The 17131-nt window shown below is 45.6% G+C and overlaps 1 protein-coding gene across 6 annotated transcripts in view; it reads right to left on the bottom strand.

The window, feature by feature from the left end:
* Positions 1 to 17131, bottom strand: part of ATP11B (ATPase phospholipid transporting 11B (putative)) — a 132926-nt gene extending 115795 nt beyond the window's left edge. For 3 of the 6 annotated variants that reach the window (XM_060242583.1, XM_060242581.1, XM_060242580.1), the window contains exon 1: positions 16797 to 17131. In XM_060242583.1, the coding sequence (XP_060098566.1) occupies positions 16797 to 16823 (27 nt within the window). In that variant the 5' untranslated portion in view covers positions 16824 to 17131. The remainder of the gene's footprint in view (positions 1 to 16796) is intronic. The other 3 variants (XM_060242578.1, XM_060242584.1, XM_060242579.1) reach the window with 1 other exon arrangement.

Below are 17131 nucleotides of genomic sequence, written 5' to 3'. Positions count from 1 at the left end.
CAGTGGTATTTGATAATGCAAAAATAAAAAAAAATGCTGCAGTGCAATAAAGCCTGCTAATATCGAGAAAAGTCACTGTGTAGGGGGTTTTGCTGCCAAATAGGTAGGCAGATCAATGTTTTATGGCGCACTGACAGCGCGCTGCACAGAACAACACGGTAAATTTTAAAAGCCGACGATGACATTGTAAACAAACTAAACATTAACAACAGCCTCGGGCAAGTCACATTCTCTCAGCCTGACCGACCTCGCAGGGTTGTTGTGAGAACGGAGGCCAGGAGAATAATGTAAGCCACTTTGGGCCCCCATAAATGAAGTATATAAAACAAAATAGACTCTGGTGATGTTGTGGGGCGGAGAGAGGCAGGAAAGTCCACTCCCATAAACTTTGCACTGCTTGCTATTTTGGAGTTGTGTATTTGAGTCACCTGCTAAGGGCTCTCCACACAGGCATTTGCAAAGTGAGCTCTTAATTCATATGCTGCTGAGATAACCACACATCTATCTTCACAGCAATTTTGTTTTTGTGAAGAGGCAGCGCAACCCCCACCCCCCCCCCCAGCACTCAGGCCAAACTGTCTGTTCCACTTTTGGCAAGACACAAAAGAACAGCATTAGGGCTGAAGTCTGCTCTACCCAAATGGTTTATCATTTAATAAATTCAAAAGTGTAGACTATTTTTTTTTGTGTAGGGTCGCCAGCCGTTCCCTATTATTCACCATGGTATGCCTAGTTGTTGGGATCAGGCTTGGACACGAGTTTTTTCTTATTGGGAACAGATCAATTAAAGATCATGTACAATGCCTTGGGGTAATTTTATTTCCCCTTTGCCAGCTGTACAAGGTTTGCCACAGGTTTCTTAAAGTACAGTTTCATGGGGAGAAGTGCTATTGATGCAGAGCAAAAATATCTTTTAGGGGCAACTCCATGCAAAACAAACCACTACCATTTAGGAATGATCAAAGTAGGAACTGGAGGGGTGGTGGTGGAATAAAACATAACTGTAAGCTGGTAAATCAAACTATCACATGGGAAAGAGTTCCTTTCAAAATGGTGGCCTGTCAGCCAAATCTTTTGAAGAAGAAGAATTGTAGATTTATACCCCGCTCTTCTCTCTGAATCAGAGACTCAAAGCAGCTTACAATCTCCCATATCTTCTCACCCCACAACAGACACCCTGTGAGGTGGGTGGGGCTGGAGAGGGCTCTCACAGCAGCTGCCCTTTCAAGGACAATCTCTGCCAGAGCTATGGCTAACCCAAGGCCATTCCAGCAGGTGCAAGTGGAGGAGTGGGGAATCAAATCCGGTTCTCCCAGATAAGAGTCCATGCACTTAACCACTACACCAAACTGGCTCTGAAGTTGTTCACAAAAAGCAGCAACAAGATAAAAAGTCAGTAACAACAAAAACAATAAAGAACAGGAAACAAAATACAACATGTAAACACTAGAAACAATTAAAGCTACATTTAAAAGCCAGCAGGGACACTAGCAAGCATCAACAATAAATGAGTACCAAATGGCTCAGACAACAAAATATCTTTGCCAGCCACCTAAAACTTTTACAAAGCAAGTGTTTGATTACTTGCTGCACAGAAGGTGCTCCACAGGCAACATGCCATCACAGAAAAGGACCATGACAGAAAAGTACGTCTCTTGCGGGCATCCATCTCAGTTAAGGGGCACATGCAACAGGGTGTCTGATTACCTTAGCATATGGACAAATTTGTGCAGGGGGGGTATTCTTCAGGTATTCTTCAGTGTTTTTAAAAGGTACATACCAGCTCATAAAATTATGCTTAGCTCAGAGGTGTACGGGGAGAAAAAAAATCTGATTTTTGTCTTCATCCCCTCCAAACTCCTCCCACCTCCTGCCATTTTGCTAATGGAAAAACTGAGGAATTTGAAAAATTAAGTTTTGACTTTCAACTCCTACCTCCCTGCTTTTCAGACATATGTGCTAAGGTAGCACAGGGTGGAACAGTTTTCAGCTCTTTCAACTACAGAAAAATAAGGCTTTTAATACCTTTAACTTTCATGTATACATGAATTAGTACAATTTTGTATACTAGTTAAGTTATAAAAGATGCATTTTATGCTGCTAAAGCAGCATAATGAATTCAGGTTAGTTTCTTATCAAAGTATTGTGCGTACTTCAGTTTTTTTCTAACGCACCTGGAAATTTTACATATCGCATTTTGAAACAACCAGCAGCTTGTGAACTTTCCCCTCATGTTTGCACAACTGCTTTGTGCCCCAGTTAGAGAATTCCGTAACATTCTTCAAAGGCAGCCCTGTGTAGATCAGACCAGTGGTGCATCTAGCCCAGCATCCTGTCTCACACAGCGGCCGCCAGGTCCTCTGGAGGTCCAACAACAAGGCATTCAGGCCAAGGTCTTCCTTGTTGTTGCTTCCTGGCATTGGGTTTCAAAAGCTGACTGCCTCTGAACAGGGAGGTTCCATTAAGTCACTCAATGACATTGCTGAGCAGTTGGGTTAGAATGGATAAAAAGAAGTACTTCTTCACCCAAAGGGTGATTAACACATGGAATTCACTGCCACAGGAGGTGGCGGCGGCTACAAGCATAGACAGCTTCAAGAGAGGATTGGATAAACATATAGAGCAGAGGTCCATCAGTGGCTCTTAGCCACAGCGTATTGTTGGAACTCCGTCTGGGGCAGTGATGCTCTGTATTCCTGGTGCTTGGGGAGCGGGAGAACAATGGGAGGGTTTCTAGTGTCCTGACCCCACTGATGGACCTCTGATGGCACCTGGGTTTTTTGGCCACTATATGACACAGAGTGTTGGACTGGGTGGGCCTGATCCAACATGGCTTCTCTTATGTTCTTAAGTCACCATGGCCAGTATTCACTGATAGACCAATGTACGGTATAACACTGAAGTAACCTAACCCTGATGTGATCAGGGTCTTAAAACTGCAAGCAGATTCTGCTTTCTCAAGAAGCATCACAGCTGGCAAAAGGTACCATTTGCTACATGAAACCTGAAGAGCTGGTGAATCAAACAGCTGGACAGGTCCCTTCAGCAGAGTGCAACTCGTTCCAGAGAAGGGAGAACCATCTTCCCCTGGATACTGACCAACAGTACTTCAAATCTTGTCTGAATTGAGCTTCAGTTTGCTGGCCCCTTTCCAGCCCATTCTAGCTACCTGTATGGGCATCTGCTACACTAACCTGAAGTCCAATGACTAATAGCATTTAGTCTAGCACAAACGTTTGTGAGTCAGAATTAACTTTAGCAAAGACACAGAGTGTTTTTACATTCAGTTTGATCCAAATCGCCTGCCACTGTTCAGCTTTAATTATTTTCCTTTTACATTTAAGCATTTCAATTGGGGGGGGGGGGGCGATGTCTGTGATCAGAGGGCAGCCGGAATACCAGTGCTTACATGATTGCTTGGAAATCGTGTCAACACTGCAAAAACAATACAAATTTAAATTACTAGATGAGGCAAGCAATGATATGTAAAAATTTCAAGTGCTGTCAGTTCTCATGCAAATTACTGCACCTTGTGGTGGCTTTTGGAGGAGTCTTTTAAAACGCATGAAAACTTCTACAAGTTTGAAATGCCTGTAGGGAAAAGACCAGATCAAAACTAGTGTGGAGAAAAACGTTGCAGGAGCAGCTCCAAAACTCATCTCACTGAAACAAATGTAGATGCTTCCGGCAGCAACGATACAAAACAGTTGTGAGAATGTTAGGCAATGTAAAAGGTGAGTTTCCAATGCAGTGATAGAGAGTCGCAAACTGCCAGTGTAAAAACACCCACAGTGCTCATTCCATCCCACTCGACTGGATTTACTGCCACCCATGACTGACTCTGCTAAAAAGAAGAATCATTATGATATCATCTATATCATGACAGCTTTACTCCCAACCTCCGTATCACTTGAGGTAGCAGACAGAAAGCAAAATAGAGCTCCCCACAAGAACCCTATGGCACAACTAATTCACTTAATTTATACCCTTCCTTTTACCCCAATGGGGACCCAAAGTGGCTTAAATCATTCTACTCTCCTCCATTTAGCTTAACAACCATATGAGAGTATGTAACTGGCCAAAGGTGACCCAGTGAGCTTCCACAGCAGGGCCGGAATTTGAATCTGGGACTCTTGGATTCTAGTCTGATGCTCTAACCATCACACCGCACCCGCTCTGATGCCATGGACTGAGCAGCATTGCATCCTGGCCAGAAGTTTTGGAACAGACTCTCTAGTAACCTAATACTTGTCTCTTCCAGCCAACTGATGGTGCCACTGGCCACTGAAACATCCAAGACAATTGACAAGATCGCACTCCGTGTCTCTCTCCTGGCAAAGATCAATCACAGCAACAAAAGACAGCTTCAGTTCCAAAATGAGGCTTTAAAAGCCAGGCTGAAAAAGGGTCTAGAGAATTCTTTCCCTCCTTGAAAACTTGGGGCTGGTCAACCATGACCCAGTTAACGTTATGACAAATGTAGCGCTCTCAGGAAGGGGCTCGTTTATTGAAAATCGGAGAGAGGCGTTATAGCAGCTTGCTTTCTACCATATGTAGCTGTCAAACTGATCAATCAAGATAGGTAGGTAGGCAGAATGTCCTCCAAATGCCAGTGCTCCTTTATCTTATTTGGTGCAGGATGAAGATGTAATATATGCTGCATTGGTCTGGAGCAACAGAACAAAGTCTGAGTCCAGTGGCACCATTAAGATCAACAATGTTTAATTTGGAATAAAAGCTTTTGTGTACATGCACTCTTCTTCAGCTACAAGAACTAGTGTGCATGCACACAAAGCTTATACCCAGAATTGAAACTTTGTTGGCCTTAAAGGTGTCACTGGACTTAAAATATATGTTTGCTTGCTTTTTTTTTTTTTACCTGGAGCTCCAAGTTCAAAAACCTGCTTAGCCATGATTTCCTAGAGCAGGGGTGGGGGAAGAATCCAATGTATACTGCAAGAACCTGGCAGAAAGTTATCTTCTGTAGAGCTGTACACTGTACACTGGAATTTCTTGCTAGCACTTATATACTGGCATAAGCACCAAACCAAAAAATAAATAAAGTAAGTTAGAAACCAAGCATGCAAACCCCTGCTCCAGTAAGGAAGTGCCCCACGTGGCAGCAGAATGAAAATCAGTGTGGTATAGTGGTTAAGAGTGTCAGGCTAATATCTAGAATACCTGGGCTTGAACCCCTGCTCATGCAGTGTAACCTTACTGGGTAACCTCGGGCCAGTCACATGCTCTCAGCCTAACCTACCTCACAGGGATGTTGTGATGATAAAATGGAGGAGAGGAGAATGCTGCAAGTCACTTGAGGTCCCCATTGGTGAGAAAGGCAGAGTAGGAATGAATAAAATAACAGAATATAAAATAAATTAGAACACTGGTGCAAGTAGTCATCTGCATGCTCACTGGGACCCCAAGTGAACTAAATGGCTCCTTTCACGACTGTAGGGCTGTATAAAAAGGCAGTCCCCTGTGCAAGCACAAGTCATTTCCGACTCTGGTGTGACGCTGCTTTCATATTTTTCACTGTCTAAAGCCACCACTTCTTCTGCATGGTTAGCAGCACAAGACTAGAGATGAATCCAGAACCCTCCATGTAGAGACTGACTTACTAAAAAAAGAAAGGTGGGGGGAGGGAAGCAAGTTCAATGTGAAACAGGGACCTTCAAAGATATCTGGAATCTATATTACTGCTTCTGGAGTAACGCAAAGCAGGAATTTACTCTACAGAGCTCATAAGCCTCAAGGGCCCTCTGATTCATGACAGAGAGCACTGTCCCAGCTTCCTTGCTTCTGCGGTTATCGAGTGCCGTATTTGCATTTGATGAGATAATTTCCTCTGCTTCAAATGCCACGTGAAGTTTCCTAACAGACTCTTCCCCTTGTACTACTGAGCCAGGGCAGCTGCTGGCTTGCTAACGGCTGGATTCTTCTGCACACAAACAGCTGCACCTAGCCTGTTACACAACACTTGAAATACTCACTCAGGCAAGAGCTAGATAGCAGCGCACTGACTCCTTCCCTGGTGATAAGCAACAGTTCAGATTCATTTACACACCACTCCTTATCTCAGTCATCCACGCAATGACCCAGCAGGATCACTGCTCCTGCCTAAGGAGAGAAGGCAAACCACGGCTGAGAAGGATCTTTAATCTAAGGCCAAGGCAGCATTTGAACCAAATAAAACCATTCACGGTTCGTATGATCAGCTCTAAGGTGACACTGAGAACAGCTTCCCTCGACAGCGGTGATTCTCAAAATACCTTTACCACAGGAATTTTTTTCCACACAGGACACCACAGCCTGCATATCCAACAGTGCTTCAGTTCTTGGGGGAGGGAGAATCGTTTAATCAACCTATTGTTAGTCTAGAACTATTTGTTTCCTCGTTTGTTTACTGTAGTCAGGGCCAGTCCTAGACTGTCTGGCACCGTAGGCAAGGCTAATTTCTGCCCCACCACACACTGATAACGTCACTGAGTCACACGGGGGGCGCCCAACTTGGCACCCCCAGAAGGCCAGCGCCCTAGACAATTGCCTAGCTTGCCCAGTGGCAGGGCTGGCCCTGACTGTAGTGCCACTTCCAACACTCTACTACAGCAAGTCCTAACAATCCTTAAAGCTGCAGCAAGCCTCTGCATACGGCGTCGGGACTATTAAAAGAGCTGTTATTCCAATTTTGGCAATTCCAATAGCAGCAAATGCATTTATATCCTGTTTTAATTCCATTTCTCTACTATTTTTTTATTTATTTTATTTATTTATCTATGACTTGTATCCCGCCCTTCCCACAAGTGGCTCAGGGCGGCTTCCAGCAATTGATCGACATAAAAATTAAACAATATTTAAATATATAAACCATTAAACATTTAAAACAGTTAAAACCTTAAAAACCAGTAAACGTTCCAAATACATATAAAACATATAAAACAGAAGTCTGGCAAGCTACATTGAGTTCTCATCTTAGCTAGGTGTAGGCTAGCCGGAAGAGGGTCGTCTTACAGGCCCTGCGGAACTGGACAAGGTCCCGCAGGGCCCTCACCTCCTCCGGCAGCTGATTCCACCATGTAGGGGCCATAACGAAGAAAGCCCTTTCTCTGGTGGATTTCAAGCGGGCTTCTTTTGGCCCAGGGATAGTGAGGAGATTTTGTGTTCCTGACCTCAGTACTCTCTGGGGAACATGTGGGGAGAGACGGTCCTTCAGGTAGGCAGGTCCCAGGCCATATAACCAAAGGTAATAACCAGCACCTTGTACCGGACTCGGTATATCACTGGAAGCCAGTGCAGGGTCCGAAGATCCCACATGCACAGAAGACTTACCCCGCACAACTATAATGCAGGATTTGTGGTGTATTGACAGCTATGTAACAAATACCAAACTTGTCCGGCAGCTGTGCAAGGGGGCTTTTGGTTGTAAAGTTTTACTCCAGCTGCAATTGAGTGGATTGAAAATCTAGGTATCTGTATTTAGGGAGACTGCACAATTGGTCTGCATACCCACTCTACCAACTTGGTTGCATGCTGTATATTATTGTATACTTCCTGTGTGTTAGCTCTGCAGTAATAACTCCTCTACAGAGAGTCTGAATTCTCCCAAGAAGCTAAAAGAGCCAGTTTGGTGTGGAGAGCCAGTTTGGTATAGTGGTTAAGTGCGCGGACTCTTATCTGGGAGAAATGGGTTTGATTCCCCACTCCTCCACTTGCACCTGCTGGAATGGCCTTGGGACAGCCATAGCTCTTGCAGGAGTTGTCCTTGAAAGGGCAGCTGCTGTAAGAGCTCTCTCAGCCCCACCTACTTCACAGGGTGTCTGGTGGGGGAGGGGACAGTAAAGGAGATTGTGACCACTCTGAGACTCTGAGATTCAGAGTGTAGGACAGGATATAAGCCCAATATCTTCTTCTAAATGAGGCTATCATACTTTGGTCACACCATGAGAAGACAATGCTCACAGGGAAAGACAATAATGCTAGGGAAAGTGAATGCAGCAGGAAAAGAAGAAGAGGCCCTGCCTGAGATGGACTGACTCAATTAAGGAAGCTACTGCCCTCAGTTTGCAAGACCTGAGCAAGGCTGTTAGGTAAGGTTATCGGTGAGAGGTCATTTTGGAGGACAACCATTCATTGGGTTGCCGTAAGTCAGCACTTAATACATCCATCGATTGCCTAGAATTTCAGAAAATAAAAGCCATCGCTATGAAAGGCAAAACAAAGTTTGAGTCCAGTGGCACCTTTAAGACCAACAAAGTTTTATTCTGGGCGTAAGCTTTTGTGTACATGCACGCTTCTTCAGATAACAATGAAACAGAAGTCACTTAGGGGGGAAGGGTGGTGGCTCAATGGCAGAGCATCGGCTTGGTAAGCAGAAGGTCCCAGGTTCAATCCCTGGCATCTCCAACTAAAAAGGGTCCAGGCAAATAGGCTTGAAAAACCTCAGCTTGAGACCCTGGAAAGCCACTGCCAGTCTGAGTAGACAATACCGGCTTTGATGGACCAAGGGTCTGATTCAGTAGAAGGCAGCTTCACTTGGTTCCCAATGGAGTTACAGATTCCTAAAGCAAACAGCTTTGTGATCTTGGCACATGTTCGGTTAGCAAATCTGTTTGCTTCTTACTCTGTTCTCATTCTGTTTGGACCTGTTGAGAGCAGCTTGTGGCTTGTTTGTGCCCTGTACTGAAAGCAAAGAGTTCATCCTTTTATTCTCTCAAAGAGCAGCGCAACACTTGGAACCGGCTCCTTTTCAAGGCACAGAATGCTAATAAGTTAGCTGTACATTTTATAGTGCTTGTGTGGCAAAATCAGCCCCTCCAAATAAAATAACGTTGAACCTTCAAGATGCCCAGAAAGCCAATATGAACTACTCTTACTACACCCCACTCCAAGGAAACAAACTGCGCAGTACAAGCACAGCACGGACCAAACTTTTTTTGCAGATGGACCCAGATGTGTTTACCATGATCAAAGAAAGATTGATCACTGTGCTGATCTTGAAATTATTCTTCCAACTGCGTTTGCACGCTCTGCCACTCCCTAATGAAGGGCCGCTCACGTCAGTCTGCCATTATGCTGCCAAGAATGCTAATTCTGATTTTCAAACCTGTGTGGAATCGCTATCTAAACCATGCCTTGACCTGGATAGCCCAGGCTAGCCTGATCTTGCCAGATTTTGGAAACTAAGCCCCGGCTAGTGTTTGGATGGGAGACCTCCAAGGAATAGCAGAGTCGTGACATACAGGCAGGCGATGGCAAACCACCTCTGAATGTCTCCTCTGCCTTGGAAACCCTGCAGGGTCACTGTATAAGTCTGCTGCGACTTGACGCCAAAAACAACCGCAAATCTAAACTGTAAGGTAATTCAGCTTTTAAAACAGATAATCAACTCTGCCCGGTGCTACTGCTTGAAGTGTTCCGTATCCCCAAATCTGACCTTGATCCCACACTCTGAGGTTTAAGAAAGAAAAAACAAACACTGGGCACCATCCAGAAAGAGCCAAGCAATGCTGACTCTCCCTGCCTCATCAGTAGAGGCAGCCAATCCTTGGCAGGCTCACTCACACTGAGGCTCTGAGACAAGGTCCCAAGGTCACATGGCATCTACTGCCAACACCGCTAGGATGATCACAGCAGTTTGGAATGGCCTCCAGCTTAAAGAAGGTGCTGTGGACGGCTAGCTCCTGGACCTACGGAATGGTAGTTCTCTCTCACCAGTCACAGAAGTCTGTGGACCATGTAGTACCAGGACCCCAATGCATGTTTGGGGTTTTATCAGGGTTGACGAGATGCCTGAATTCAACCACACTTCATTGATTACATCTATAAATTCCCTGCCTGGCTGTATTTCAGTGCCTCTGTCAACTTTAACGTATCTTCTTTTTTGTGCCGTCAGTGCTTCAATTACACACTGCTTCCCAACCTGTACAAGTTGTATCTTTTCAAATCTGAGTTGGCCATGATACTACAGGAAGAATGTCTCGACTGAGCCTGCTGATCATGTACATCTAGTCTCAACCGGCAGCTGCCTCTTCCCTATTCAGGAAAGTTTCATTCCCACATCCTTCAAAAACTACAATGATCCTTTACTTAAGCAACTGTTATTAGTTGGAACACAGACTTCCTGACTTAACACACACTTCCTCACCTTTAATATGGCTATCCTGTTGTCAGTATCTTTTCTGCATATTCAAACTCAAACATCTGTCTGAGAAAGGGCTCCCAAACGACAAGCAATACAAGGCTGCTGGGAGCAGAAAGCAAGGGGCTTGCAAACCAGTTCGTTTCGTGAACCAGTATACTGATTTGTGGTTCAGCCAAAAAACATGAACGGAACTGCAAGACTGCGGCTCATGCCCACCCTTGCTTCTTTATACTACATGGACACCAGCTTTACCGAAGGGAAAAAAAGCACAATATTCTAGGTGTACCTTGCTGGCTGACTTCTCTATTTTGCTTGAAATATTCAGCATCCCCAAATCTGACCTTGACTCCACACTCTGAGGTGTAGATGAGCCCCCTGAAGCTGGGCTGAGGGTGCACAGGGCAGAAGAGCTAAATAAGTAGTGACAGGAGGCCCACAGTGTGGGAGGCAACTGCTGTGAAGGAAATGGCAGCCCTGCCAGTGTTTACAGCATAAAAAGAACAAATGAGCACTTTGGTGCTGGAATGATACAGCGGAGTGCTCAGCCTCTGAAGAGGTTTAATAAAGCAAAGCTTGGTTTCTGGGACATCAACACAACCACGCCCCCACACACCCACGAGTACAATAGTTGGGGACAGAAAAAAGATATTTATGGCAGACAAACTTAATTTTTTAGTGGGTCTGAGCACCTTTCCTATGAGGAAAGGCCAGCGAGTCGGGGGCTTTTTAGTTTAGAAAAGAGACAACTAAGGGAGGGGGACATGTTAGAGGTTTACAGAGTTACACATGGGGTGGAGAGAGCTGAGAAGGAGAAATTTTTCTCCCTCTTTCAAAATACTAGAACTTTAGGGCATCCAATGCAGCTGATGGACAATAGGTTCAGTACGGAATAAAGGAAATGGTGCTTGACAGAGAGAGTGATTAAAATGTGGAATCTGCTACAAGAGAATGCAGTGAGGGCCACAGGAATAGACAGTTTTAAAAGGGGATTAAGCTAGATTTATGGAGGACAGGTCTATCAGTGGCGACTAGCCATTGTGACTGAGGGGAACCTTCACAGTTAGAGGCACTCAACCTCTGAATCCCAGAGCCAGGAGGCAACATCAGGGGAAAACCTCAGCCTCTATGCCATAGGATGGAAAACCACCGCCTTCCCAAGATTGCCCTGTATGGCGAACTCTCCACCGGCCATCGAAATAGAGGGGCACCAAAGAAGAGGTACAAGGACTCCTTGAAGAAATCCCTTGGCACCTGTCGCATCAACCATCACCAGTGGTCTGACCTAGCCTCAGATCGCAAAGCATGGAGGCACACCACCCACCAGGCTGTCTCTTCCTTTGAGAACGCACGCATAGCTGGTCTTGAAGACAAAAGGAGATTGAGGAAGAATCGCACTGCTACAGCACCAACCCCAAATCAGACATTTCCCTGCAGCCACTGTGGCCGGATCTGCCTGTCCCGCATTGGGCTTGTCAGCCACCAGCTAGCCTGCAGCAGACGTGGACTATTGCACCCTTCTTAAATCTTCGTTCGCGAAGCCAAGCCGAGAGAGAGAGATGCCATAGGTGGGGAACGTTAGGCCTGAGATCACTTGGTCTGGCCCTTGGGGATTGCTGGGCCAAGCCAAACCACATGGCGGCCTCCCTGGGGCCTGGCTGGCAAGGATTGTGGGGCCCAGCCACACTGTCCAGTAGCACCCCCCCCCCAGGGGCCTGGCTGGCTGGGACTGCAGGGCCCAGCCAAGCTGCACGGGCTCACCCCCCCCCCCCATTTCTTTATTTCTGTTCCATCCTTCCTTGCTCTCTTTCTCTTTGTGGAGCCTGAGTGGTGGGCATTGTGAAGGACTGCTGCTGGGGTGTGTGAGTGCCTTTAAGGATCTGTTGGGAGCAGCTGCAGTTTCTGCATGAAGAGAGAGAGGGAGGGAGGGATGCACTTGATCATCCCAGATGGTGTGGCCTAATATGCTAATGAGTGTGTGACCTAATATGTTAACATTAGGGAATGTGGTCTAATATGCTAATGAGGTCCTGCTGGGCTTTTTCTACAAAAAAAGCCCTGGAGCTAGGTATTTGCCTAGGGCAGCAGGCTGGGAGCTGGGAAGGAGTAGGATCACCCCACATGACTTCAAATAGAAAAACAATTATTTGCATTAATTTTGCTGGTCTGAATTATTCTCCCTTGGCGGAGCACTATTTTTTAAGTTGATAATTTTGTATGGCCCGCGAATGATGTTATAAATATCCAAATGGCCCTTGGCAGAACAAAAGGTTCCCCACCCCTGCTCTATGCCGTACTGTTGGCCCTCCAAAGGACTGCTTTGGCCACTGTGTGAGACAGGATGCTGAACTAGATGGACCACTGGTCTGATCTAGCAGAGGTCTTCATATGTCTGGAACGAGGCCTGGCTTTTAGGCCCAAATTTACAGTAGCACAGTATCTAGTTATACCTGAACTAACTTAATTTTACTTAAGTTGGTCTATCATATAGAGGATGGCGCAGAATTGTTTTCTGTTGCCCCAGAAGGTTGGGCCAGAACCAACAGGTTGAAATTACATCAAAAGAGTTTCCAACTATACATTAGGAAGAACTTCCTGACCGTTAGAGCAGTTCCTCAGTGGAACTGGCTTCTTCGGGAGGTGGTGGGATCTCCTTCCTTGGAGGCGTTTAAGCAGAAGATTGATGGCCATCTGACGGCAATGCTGTTTCTGTGAATTAGGCAGATCATGAGAAGGAGGGTGCGAAGGGTTGCATCAATGCTTAGTTCTTGCGGTCCTTTCTTACATGCCCAGGGAAATGCAGACTGACAGTTGGCGTCAGTCAGCATTTTTTCTCCAGGCCAGTTTGGTGAGGGATCCTGGAAGCTTTTGTCATCTCCTGGGCATGCAGCAGGAGTCACTGGGGATGTATGTGTGTGAGGGGGAGGTATTTGTGAATTTCCTGCATTGTGCAGGAGATTGGACTAGATGACCCTGGAGGTCCCTTCCAACTCTATGATTTACTTTATTTATACCCCACTTTTCTCCCCAATGGGGGATCAAAAACAGCTTACACTGTTCTCCTCTCCAGCACTTCACACTCACTACGCTATTAGGTTGAGCTTCCATGACAAAGCAAGGATTCAAACCTGGTCTCCCACACCCTAGTTTGACACTCTAACCACCGCACATTGGCTCTTTTAGGCTAGTTCACAGATTACTTTAGAAATCACTGTTTAGCCGTGTGCAAGTAACCAGAAGACATAACGGAATAAGCACGCAATGCTGGCCTTAAATAGAAGAAAGCACAGTTAATTACATGTGCTGTGACTGAATATGATACCTCTGAGCCCCTCAAAGAGCATAAGTGTAAAAACCCTATAGATTTCAATGTGAGATACTTAGCCTCAGATATGCTGGTGCATTTGCGTGAGACAATGTTCTGGCCATGACCACACATAGGACGCAGCTCAGGCTAGAGCAAGAGATCATACAAAGATGAAGCAAGACAGCCGCCTCCGAAGACACTGCTTTAGATTCACACGAGTCAGTAAATTATTTCTCACAGGGCATTCGCTGTTGTTTCTTGATGTGGAGTTTGGGGATTATTGCATTAAAAGAGCTACCAGCTGCTTAACTCAGACTATCAAGGTAGCTGGTAAATGTGTATGTATGCACTGATGATTCCTGATGGAGTAATTATAAAGCAATAACAGCTACCAGACACAACCTATGCTGCTAGACAAAGCTGGGGGGGGGGGATGCAATGTATAGCAAAGAACATAATTTCCCTATGACATAGAAGTTGTTTCCTTTTGGTACAATATGGCTCCAGCATTAAACCCAAACAATAAACAGCGTGATCGACAGTCAACGGAAGCTTTACTTCTGTGCCTCAAACTAGGGTAGCCCTTTTTGTTTCTAAGTCAAAAGGCCACTCTCCTTTTTAAACAGCTTGAAAAATTACATAAACATCCTAGGAGTATTGAAACAACTCATTTCATGTTACTTTAGCTTCTTCTCTAAAGCTGAAAACCCATCCAGATATAATCAATTACAAAACAAGCTAACTGTAAAACATAATGGTAGCATCTCCATGAAGTGCCTGAAGCATTTTCTCCTCACTCAGCGTGCAGCGTTTCTATAAATTATAAGATTACCATTAAGTGCTCCTGCAGTTTATATTATGGACAATTCATAAAGAGGCAATCAATACCTGGACGTTTACTTCTTTTGTGAATGGGTTGCAGACTTTTCCATTTCAGTTACTGTATTTCATTACACTTATTATCATTGTGTAAATGCACAACTCATGAGGGGGGAAAGCCCCTCTCCAGTTGTACTTTCTTAGCAAATTGTTTGCTATAAAGCACAGGAAGGCTGAGGCTTGGTTAAAAAAAAAAATCACATGCTACTTATTTTATTGTAAATGTTTAAAAGCTGGAGGACTGAGTACTAAAATGGGAACTAGAACAAGAAATATGCAAAAGAAAACCATCCAGACCTGCCACTCAGATCAAACAGTTTACCAAACCATTCAAAAAGTAACAGCCAAAGATGTCTAATCCAAATATTTACAAATTTCCCATCGCAGACCAGCCCAATTTTACTTCAAAACTGGATTGCTGGTTTGTTCATTAAAAAAAATCCTTAATCCCAGCTAAACAATCTGGGAATGTTGTGTTTGATGAGACTCACTGTAAAAATAAAAATGATTGTTATTGACAACAGTGAAATCTTTGAAGTCTTGTTTCAAAAGCCAGAGCTTGTTCTCAAGGGCGAGCTGACTGCGCCAGCCCAAAAGCTGCCAAGCTCAACTGAAGAAATGAACACAGTTCTCCAACTCCCAGAAGGAGGAGCGCATCTGTGTTGTAACACTGCTTTCACAATTCAATCTTGCAATTCCGTGGTTCTTTTCTGTAACTACTCTTAAACTGAAAGGTCTCTGTTTGTGATTTGCCAGGAATTTTTCTTTCAGCTGCTGGCAACCCCATTTTCTGACAAGGATTACCTCATTTGCCCACCTACTAAGCTAACTCAAGACACCTGAGTGGGAGGGGAATGTGCCCTGTGGGGACACAGGAGCAAGAGTGTGCAAGCGGTAGAACAAGGAGGTGTCAAGAGAGTCCCAGAATACACAAGGGGAAAGGCTGGTTCATGCACTGCACAGATCAAACTCTCCCTAGGGAGCTGCAGCCAATCCCTGCTCTCAACCATGTGTGCTTCCAGACACAATTTGTCACGTGCACACTTGACATTTTCAGGTGCAGGCTTTTAACACCTTAAACTCCACACTCAAGAACCGCAGAGATGTTTTCCAAGAATAAAACAGACTGGGGAGGGGGGACTCGCACCTTGACAGCACAAGTCAAGCGGGGAGGAAGATGGTTTTGTGAAAGGCATCAAGCCCTCAAGCCCGAAGGCAGGGATTTATGCATAAACACACCCTTGGGATCCTTAGGAATAACAGAAAGGGCAGGGTTCAAATGTAAAACATGTGCTTTGCATGAAAGAAGGTCTCAGGTTCAATCCCTGGCATCCTTATCTAAAAAAATAAGATATAAGAAGGATGTGTGAAACCTCTGAGCCCTGCACAGCAACTTCCACCCAGCATCCGCCTTGCTACTCTACATATGGCAGCCAGAAAAAAAAGTATGGTCTCAACTTTCCTTCAGTGATTTAAAATACACTCTTACAGGGTAGAAGGAAAAGACAGAGAAAGAGAGACGTGAAGAAGAAAGCTTTAGAAGTAAAGGATGTGTTTTATGGAAAATATTTCTACCTTCTCTCTCCCCAAGAGAAAACCCCAGAAAGCATAAAAGACAACCAATTTGAGACAGACAAGCTGCTTTGGTCCATGCCTTAAATAGAGGGGTGGGGGAGAAAAAGAGCTCAGCTATAGGAATTAGCGTAAGTTTTTCCTAACGAAGGGAGCTTTGACACTCGAAAGCTCAAGACCCAAAACGCTTTTGGGTCTGCAACGTGCTTGCTGGACTTAAATCCACGAGGAAGAAAAGGGCAAAAGAGCAATGTTCCCTCTAAGCGGAGTTAGCGTGAGCCAGCTCAAAGATTTTTAGCCTCCGGCTCACCCATTTTTGTCTTCGCTCAGGAAGGATGACCCCAGAGCGCAATAATTCATGCAGCAGCTGGCAAAGTAGAATTTCTGCTCACAAGACTCTGCAGCTTAGAGGGCACGTTGCTGCCTGTCTAATTTTGAAGAGAAAGGGTTTCCCATTTTTCAATATACAACTTCTGGAAGAAATTCATATCGTAAATTACCAAAGAGATCCTTGACTTTGATCTGCTATTGATGGTTTATCTGTACGGCTAAACCACCTAAGTATTATTTTGCAGTCTTGCTCAATTTCGTTTCAGTTTCCGCTCTGTAATTTTGAGGCTTACTTTTAAAAAAAAATTAATATTACTTTTGAGATATTAATAAACTATTTAAAACTCAAAAAACCCCTCCAAACAAACAACAACGCCAACCCAAGACTCTGCAGCTTAGAGGTAACATTGCAGAAGAGAGAATAGCCCTACCGAGGAGGAAAAAAAGGAAAGGAATCAGGGGGGGGGAGGAGAAACTGAAGAGGCGTTTCTCCCTCCCCAGATGGGGGCGGAAAGAGTTGCAGAGGAGGGAAGAGGGTCCCGGCCAGCCCACCCCCCCCTCCCCACTTACCAGCTGCTGACGGATCCACCGCCACATCCCCTCCCCCGAGCAAGCGAGCGAGCCGGCCGGCCTGGCGGTGGGTCCCAGCCCCCTGCAAGCGAGGCTGGGCTTGGCTTCCCTCGCCTCTCGCTCAAAAGCGGCGCTGCTGCTGCTGCTGCTCTTCCCGCCGCCCGCTCCCGCCGCTGCCGCCGCTCCCCATCAGCGCAAAGCCCCGGCGCTTCCCTCAGGAGCAACGCGGAAGTCCCGCCGCCTGCCGCCACGCAGGGCCCCGGAGTCGTCGCCGCCGCGGCTGCAGCCCCGCCGCCATCATGGAGCCGCTCGCTCCGCCCTCCCTCTCGTCACCA

Source organism: Heteronotia binoei, chromosome 6, assembly GCF_032191835.1.
Source record: "Heteronotia binoei isolate CCM8104 ecotype False Entrance Well chromosome 6, APGP_CSIRO_Hbin_v1, whole genome shotgun sequence".
NCBI lineage: Eukaryota > Metazoa > Chordata > Lepidosauria > Squamata > Gekkonidae > Heteronotia > Heteronotia binoei.
This window is presented reverse-complemented; position numbering and strand designations above follow the sequence as displayed.